This window comes from Nannospalax galili, unplaced genomic scaffold (assembly GCF_000622305.1).
Source record: "Nannospalax galili isolate Female #2095 unplaced genomic scaffold, S.galili_v1.0 scaffold538, whole genome shotgun sequence".
NCBI lineage: Eukaryota > Metazoa > Chordata > Mammalia > Rodentia > Spalacidae > Nannospalax > Nannospalax galili.
Window position 1 is genome coordinate 1,676,183 of NW_008343842.1, and position 8,555 is coordinate 1,684,737.

General features: G+C 52.8%; 1 protein-coding gene across 1 annotated transcript in view; it reads left to right on the forward strand.

Annotated features, from left to right (window-relative positions):
• Mdga1 (MAM domain containing glycosylphosphatidylinositol anchor 1) overlaps window positions 1–8,549 on the forward strand; it is a 64,670-nt gene extending 56,121 nt beyond the window's left edge. The window contains exons 15-17 of the mRNA XM_008840048.3: window positions 3,780–3,910; window positions 4,123–4,231; window positions 4,874–8,549. Of these exons, the coding sequence (XP_008838270.1) occupies window positions 3,780–3,910; window positions 4,123–4,231; window positions 4,874–4,965 (332 nt within the window). The 3' untranslated portion in view covers window positions 4,966–8,549. The remainder of the gene's footprint in view (window positions 1–3,779; window positions 3,911–4,122; window positions 4,232–4,873) is intronic.
• The last annotated feature ends 6 nt before the right edge of the window (window positions 8,550–8,555 follow it).

Below are 8,555 nucleotides of genomic sequence, written 5' to 3' on the forward strand. Positions count from 1 at the left end.
TGAATTCTTTTATCATGTTTATAATTGTTCTTTTGAGTTCCATGTCCTGCATTATCTCTAGGGGGTTTTTACTGAACTCCTCTAGAGGACTATTGGTATTTGGTGGGGATATGTTATTTTGGTCTTTCATGTTATTATTTTTTCTCTGTGATTTTGACATGTGGATTTCTTTTGTAGTTTCTGATTCTTGTGTGAGACTCAAGCCTTCAAGTTTAGGTCTGCTTTTTTTGTGAACTTTATATGTCTTTGTGGTTTACTTTTGGGGCATGAAAAGCTGGTTTGTCTAAGCTTCCTGTTCTCTCTTGATTTTATATTGGAGAGTCCAGACTGCTTTTGTCTCCAGGAGTTCCCACAGAGGCCCAAGTCAGATGAGGATCAGATGCTCTCAGAGTTTCTCCTAAGGTCTGGATCTCACCAGGAAAGATTCTGGCCTCAGGAATTTGGGGGTTGGAATGGCCTGGGAGCTGGGCCAAGAAAGATGCTGGTCTAGGGCAGCTGGTGGCTATGCCACCCAGAGATGCAAAGGCAGATGAGGGTGGGAAGCGGCCCTAAGGGCTCCTGGGGACTGCACTGAGGACATGGGTTGGTCTGGATGCAAAGGATCAGGAAGAGGAAAGGTCAAACCCCCCTTCCGGAAAGAGGCTGGTCGTTGGTGCAGGGCCAGGGAAGTAGAGGGAGGTGAGGGTGGGGCCAGGCCCAGAAGCAGTGCTCCTGGGGCCCAGAGGGCCTAGAGAAGGAACTACGCTGGTCTGGATGAAAAGGATCAGGAAGCAGTATTGGTTCCCCAGGTGTCTGGGGCCCCAAAACAAGGAATGGGGCAGGACCCAAACTAGGAGGAGAGAAGGGCAGAGAAGATGGGAGGGTGAATGAGGCTGGGGGGGTCAAGGCACCGAGGGCACAACGGACTTACCCCGGAGAGAGGCCTGCCGCGGGTCCTGCAGGCCCAAGGAAGCAGCCCCACTTCCCTTTTTTTAAAGACAGTATTCCATATAACCCAGGCGGATTTCAAGCTTGTTTTTGTAGCTGAGGATGACCTTGAACTCCTGATCCTCCTTCTCAAGTACTCAGATTATAGGTGCCACCATCATGGCCAGGCTGCATTATTTTCTTTACAATGTTTATCAGTATATAGAACATAAGCTGCAGGAGGGTGGGGCCTTGTGCCTTTTCTAGTGCCTAGACAGGGGTCTGCTGGGTGTGGATGCCAGTTATTTGTAGGAGCAAAAGAGTAAATACAGTGATGTGAGTGTTGAACTTGAACTTGAGGTAACTCCCAACCTAAGAGTGTATGAATTTCCCACTGTCACAGTCACGGGAAGACCTTCATTTTAGCCAATGAGAACTGATAAGCCTTGACCCTGACCTTCCCTCCAGGAAGCTGGGGACCTCAGTGGCTACCACACCTCAAGGCACAGAGGAGTCTGGGCATGGTGAGCTGCGTTAAGTAGCCGGAGTTCACAGGGAGGATCAAGGCAGTCCCTGCTCAAGCCAGGGAAGACTTCCTGGAAGAGGTGGCATTTCAGAGATGCCTTGACACTAAGAAGGATTTGGCCAGGGGAGCATAGCGGGAGATGACATCTCTACCTGAGGCTGGAGAGGTGGAGAGTTGCCAGCATGACACCCCATTTGGCTTCAGAAGCATCAAGGAAGGTGGATCAGTGTAGTGAGCTCAGGTCCACTCTTAAGGGACTTTAAGGGTCATGGGCTCTGGTTTTCCCCTGTGACGGGATGCCAAGAAGCCCATGAGGAGAGGGAGCCATGTGGATGACAGGGTGCTCACAGAAGAGGACAGGAATGTGATTTTTGTTTGAGCAGTGAAAGAGCACACTTCTCCATCAGGGTCCTCAGGGCAGGGTAGTAGAGGAGGAAGACTAAGAGGGGGATTGATGCTGGACCCCAGGGGGATGGGGACAGAGCTAGATCAACAAGAAAGAGACTAGAAAACCCTTTGGGGCTTGTAAGAACCTGCAACATGTTGGGTATGGGCCCTGCCAAAGCAGGGTGGCCATTTCCTGTTCTCCTGGGGCTAGCAGCTGCCCTCTTAGAGGCCCATCCCCCACTGGTGAGGCCCTGCTCACCTTGAGCCTTGGTATGTCCCCCAGGCCTGGCACTGCTACTGGAGAGGGTTTTTCTCCATTCTCCCCTGTCTTCCTACCCTGCTTGGCAGCTTGGGGCACCAGCTGTCCCCACATTTCCTGTCTGGCTAGCTCTCCTTGGTCCTAGCCAACTCCTTTCATCCCAGGCAGGTAACATTTGGTGTCTTTTCCCTACTTGCAGGGGGCCGGGGGGAGGGTGTCTATCTGGCGTCACAGATGTTGCTGCTTTGTCTGTGGGACATGCCATGGAAATGCCAGGCACTGGGGAGCCTCCAAAGATGGATTCTCCTTCCTGCAGAGCCAAGTCTCTTGTGCCATGGAGTGGGTGAGATGAGCTGGAAGAGGTAATCAGGGTATGCTGACATCGCCTGGGTGTCCTTAACCAAACTGCAAGACCCACCTTCTCTTCTATGCCCTTAGCACTCTAGGATTTCCCCCAGGCTGGAGCAGATGGACTCAGCACCCCCAGGCTAAGGCCCCCCCAAATCTCACCCACATTCTTACCATACCATGTAGTCCCCCAATTTAAATCAACTCATTCTGTGTTTCAATTTTTTTAGCTTTGTCTTAAGCATCTGTAGAATGTAATGTGTGTTGGAAGGCTAGTCTTACCCACTGCCTGAAGCATCCAAATAAGGGAGCTGGAGAGGCGGCTCAGTGGGTTAAGCATGAGGACTGGAGTTCTGATCCTCAGCACCCAGGTAAAAGCTGTGAGGCAGTGCACATCTGTCATCTGTAACCTCAGTGCTCATAAGGTTTGGGGCTGGGAGACTGAGATAGGCAATCCCAGCAGCTTGCTAATCGATGAGCTCCAGGTTCAGTGGAGAGCTATTGAAGAAGACTCCTGATGTTGACCTCTGCCCCCCCCCACACACAAATAATGCAATAAAAGATTTAAAAGCAAACATACATGTGCTGGTGTGAGCAAGTAAATGCACCTGCTGCCAAGTCTGATGACCGAGTTTGATCCCCAGAATCCACATGGTGGAAGGAGGAGACAGACTCCCACAAATTGTCCTGTGACCTTCACGCAAGCATTTTCACTCTACCCCCACACATATTTTTTTTTAAATATATAATTTAGGGCTAGAGAGATGGCTCAGTGGTTACCAGCATGTACTGCAGAGGACCCGAGTTCTGTTCCAGGCACCTACACTGGGCAGCCTACAATCACCCATAACTCCAGCTCCAGAGGATCTGATGCATCTTTTGACCTCCTTGGACACCCATGTGCATACATACAGACACATACATACACCTACATAAAAATAAAATAAATCTAAATCTACATATAATTCTTAAGAAAAAAGCATAGAAATAAGTATTAAGAGTGATCATTCCCTTCCTGTATCTCCAACAATCATGTGCTTTGGGGTTTGTATCGTGCTTTGAGCTGAGCTAAGTGGCACCCTATCCCGGGAAAGAGGTATGTATTTGTGGGGCATCTGATTTGTTGGTTACACGGGAAGAAAACAAAGGAAGGCTCGAGCTACCCAGACCAACAGAAAGCTCACTGCTGGGCTCTTGTAGCAATGAGGTGATGGACTGGTTTGGAAGCAGGTCCCATCCAGCAGGGCAGTGCTGCAGGCAGTGGGGAGGGAGGGAAAGGTGGGTTGAGAGAAGACAGGAAGGCAAGGATGTCCTTGCCCAACCTCATTGTGCCTTCCCTTCTCCCTGCCACAGGCTCCCTCAACCTCCTGGTGCGGTCCCGGAACAAAGGAACTCTGGACACACATGCCTGGTCCCTCAGCGGTAATAAGGGCAATGTGTGGCAGCAGGCCCATGTGCCCATCAACCCCAGTGGGCCCTTCCAGGTGAGTCACTGACCTGAGGCTGTTCCTCAGGGCAGAAGGCTGCTCAGTCCAGAAGCTCTCATGCTGGGTCCCGTGGGTTAAGAAGGAAAACAAGTAGGAAGTGGGGGACTTCCAGGTAGCCTGAGGTGAAGTCGGGGTGGGGGGGGGCGCTCGGGTACCCAGCCCAACCTCCTCAACCCAGCCCCTCCCCCTGCTGTCTGACTCCACCCCAGATTATTTTTGAGGGGGTTCGAGGCTCTGGCTACCTGGGGGATATTGCCATAGATGACGTCATGCTGAAGAAGGGAGAGTGTCCCCGGAAGCAGATGGATCCCAACAAAGGTAGGAGATGGGAAAGGGATCAGGGGGCTGACTCCATGGGGCTTTGAGGGAGGGCACCTGCCTGTCAGTAGGGAGGACATTCGTGTCAGCATGGGTCTCCAGGTGCCCAGATGAGGACAGCTGTGTGCCTGGCTATGAATGAATGCCCACCTGGGTCCTCCCAACCCCCCAACTGGGGCCGTGAGATGTATGGAAGGTCTCAAGAGGCCCCTGGCCCTACCCTTCTCTGGAACTTATTGAGTTGTTTGTAGTGTGTGGCCACAGTATTTCTAATACCAACAGCTCCAGCTGACTAAGCAGTTGCGTGTACCAGGCACAGGTACAGAAACCTGCATAGCAGGTTTTGCTTAATTGTCCTGGCTGCTCCCAAGGCTATCTGTTATTATTAGACCCATTTTATAAATGAGAAAACTGAGGCCCACTGAGGTCAAGCCCATTGCTCCATGTCTTAACGAATGTGAACTACAGTAGGGTGAGTTAACCCTTATACCACGCCACCTCACGTCTGTGCCCACCTTCAGGCCTCCCCGGCAGAGATGAGGCAGAGTCATGGGGCCTCCCACGGCCTGACTGTCTGTCCCTTCCTACCCCTCCCGGAGCTGACCAGAGCCCTGGCCCGTCTCCTGTCTCTCTTCTTCACAGTGGTGGTGATGCCAGGCAACAGAGCCCCCCGCTTGTCCAGCCTGAAGCTCTTCGGACCCATGGCCATCTTTTTCTTGGCATGGCAGAGATGATGAGCGCTGCGTGGATCCCCCACCCCGCCCCCGGAACACCAAAGTGTCCACATCGTACCAAAGACTGACCCCTGCCAGCTGGGGTGCCCAGGGGCATGGCCGGCTCGCCAGGAAGGGGGCCTTCATTGGCTTCAAGGATGATCAGAGAACAAAGACAGAAGCCAGGATCTGAGGCTCTGGAGACGGTTGTTGGATACACGCACACACTCACACACTTACACTCCCACACACAGATATATTAAAGCACAACTTTCTATCCAACCTGCCAGCACCTTCTTTACTGCGGATTCAGGGGACTTGCCTGAGCGGCATCCAGGGACCTCAATACAACACAGGCCTCATCTTGGCTACACGGAGCTGTTTCTGACCTTGCCCTGACTCGAGGCCAAATGGCTGACACATCTGACTCGGGCTCCTTGGTTGAAGGATACAGAGATCAGAGGAGGGACTTTGTGAGCTTTGTGACTGTCCTTTGTCCAAAGACTGACAAGGAAGAGCCACCTGCTGCACTTAACTGTCCCGAGTATAGTATATATAGATGGTGGAGGCCCCAGTTGACCCAGATTCCCTTGACCTGTTTCTGGGATGTCATACCGTACTCCCTGCTGTGCCTGCTTGGAAGGGACCCAGTGTAAGGCTTAGGGCCTGTGCAGTATGAGGCCAGTCTCCTGATCCTGCCCCACCCCTCCCAGCAGCTGGACTCTACCCTAGCCTCAGCCCCAGCTTCGGACTTCAGCAGCAGCTTCCAAGCGGTAGCCAGGCCATTTTTCCAGGGTGTGGTTTGACTTTGAGAAGGGCACAGAGCCCTGCTTCTAGCCGCCCCCACAAAAGACACTGGATCTGGGAGCGGAGTGGAACCCCCTGTTTCTTACATATTTGACCTGATGGAGTCCTATAAGGAGGGGGCTGTGGAGGGCAGAGCACTGTCTAGTTGGCTCAATAGAAAGGTGGGGTGATGGATGGGAGCAGTCACCAGTCTTCTTGTGCCCTGAGATCTGGGAAGGACTACTTGTCCTTGGAGCTTGAGGTTGATGGATGGAATTTAGAGCTTTTGTCTTTGTCTCCCCTACTCCACACCCAGCTTCCATGAGAGAGAGGAACCCCAGCCCCTTCCAGGATGAGTCTTCATGCACACATACATGTGGTATGTCTGTGTGTGTGTGCAAGAGTGTGGGTGCTTATCTGTGTCTATGTACCATTGTGCACATCTCTGGACAGGAGTGCATGCAAATGAGTCTGTATGTGAATTGTACACATCTGTCTGTTAGGTTGGGCGTATGCCCCATTTCTGTGGGTGACTATCAGCATGTATGTTCTATCTTCATGACAACATGTGTTGTGGGGTGCTGGCCCTATTCTGTAGCCTGAGGCTCCCTGCCACAGCCTGAAAGCCCACCTTACATCCTCTGTGGGTGACCGCAGACAACCCTATTGAAGGCTAGCCCTAGGCTGGGGGCGTGGCCCGGGGCTCCTCCCAGAACATTTGGTGGCACAGCTGCAGAGAAGAGGCTGGAACCCAGGCAGCACTGCAGTGCCAGGAGGCAGATGGAGGATCAAGGCCCATGCTGCCCAGCTTCAGGCTCTGCTTGGCCTGAGTTATCATCATCACCGATAGCTGCTGAGTGGTGGGACCAGGCCTGCAGCGAGGCCTCTTGGTACCATACAGTATGGCTGCCTTCCTGGCCCCTTTAAGGTCTGTGTCTGAAGTGAGTTGCACTGGTTCCCAATACACGCTTCCCTGGCATCTGCTGGGCATTGTTCCTTAATTGTCCCATCTGTGCAGAGTCTGTTGCCCCAACTAGACTGTGAGCTCCTCCTCCAAGCCCTCTCCCTCTACCCCTTCTCCCCTCCTCCACACTTGCCTAGCACAAGCAAGATTAAGATGGAAATATTGTTGAATGGATTTGATCAGCCAATGGTTCTCCAGTCCTGGCTACTGAACAGACCCCCCTTTAGGTGGGCCCCAGCCCAGACAGTGTGATTTAATGGGACCAGAATGTCTGGCATTAGAAATACTGAGGCCCTTCAGAACCCAAGAGAGGAAAGACCTCTCAACTACAGGGCCTCTGGGATTGCCAGAGAAACAGCCCTACCACTTCCTCCTTGGGGTTCCCACCCTGCCCTAGGCCTGCTCCCTAGATTCAACCCTTGCCCTGACTGCTCCACTGTGGGGACTCAGCTCTGTATCTCAGAGCCTGATACAGGGAAACTACACAGTAGATGTTAGCCCTATGTTCCAGAATTTTCTCTGTAAGGAGGGCAGCCAAGACTTGAGGGTGTGTGGCCCGCAGTTACAAAGTATGTGTGTGTGTGCTGAAAAGTCTATCCTTGTGTATGAGTGAGTGTGATCAGGGTGTGCATGTCCATGTGAGCCAGTGGTGGGCAGGCCTGTGGTGTCTGCACTTAGGTCTCTGCAGGGTTGAGAGTCAGAGTATGTGCACCCGTGAGTGTGTAGGGCAGGAGTGCATCACTACACCTGTATGTATCCTTGTGGGTCAGTGGCGGGGTGAGTGGCATGAACACCCCAGTCCCCGGGAGACCAGGCTGGCTGGATCCAGTGTATCTCCCCGTGGCAGCCTCATCCACTAGGTAGGGTGATTGAGGCATATTGTGGCCTTAAAACAGGGAGCCTGGAAGCAACTCTCAGGATGCCTACAGGTTGGTGTCTGTGGGGAGAAAGGGTTCCTTGTAGCTGAATAGCAACCAATAGGCAATCTAGGCTTGACCATGTTGCCCCTGGGAATGCAGGTAGCCAGCCTCCTGGTGGTACATCTGAAGATCAAGCCTCCTCCTCCCGGCACGCTCTCCCCACTATCCCTCTTTCCCATCTACCTTCTTTCTCCTATTCTCTGGATGCACACCAGTATAGGCTGTCAGAACTCAGATGGGCCTCAGCAGTACAGTCTTGAGGGAGGCAAATGGAAAAACTGGAATGGAGACAGGTAGAGCTGGCCCAAGCCTTTGGAGGCCAAGTGCTACGGCCCTGGCTGCCACTGGCTGCCACTCCTGTAATCTCCTAACAGAATAGCTACAGGGAGCTGGGGGGACCTGTCCTATCTCAGGGTGCTATAGATGCTGCTGGATCTGTTACACACATGACAGGTGTTAGTGGGACTCACTAGGAAAGAGACCATCTCCCTGACCTATTCTGGCCGCTCCTCCCAGGACACAGACACTCCCAGCCCATGGAGGGTGTGGGTGCTACACAGAAGCTGCCACTTTCTGCCCGTAGTGCTCACCAAGCCCTCCTGGCTCCAGATTGAAGAGACTTTGTTTCCTCATTGTTCACAGCTGTCTGCTCAAGAGGCAGGGCTGGGGACTGAGGCCTGCAGGTCATCTAATCCTCATCCTCCTGATTTTCTCTAAAGACCAGGAGGGTGTGCAGAGTGCTTGAGTTGTTCTCTACCTGGATAGCCCCAGAGGGCTGGGAAGGGCTGGTTCCAGAACTAGACCCAGGGGTATGACAGGTGAATCTGCTCTGGAGAGTTCACCACAGGCCATTGGCTGAGGGTGGGTTCAGGCTGTGCTCTATTATTCTGTTAGTGCTGTGTGTGTGTGTGTGTGTGTGTGTGTGTGTGTGTGTGTGTGTG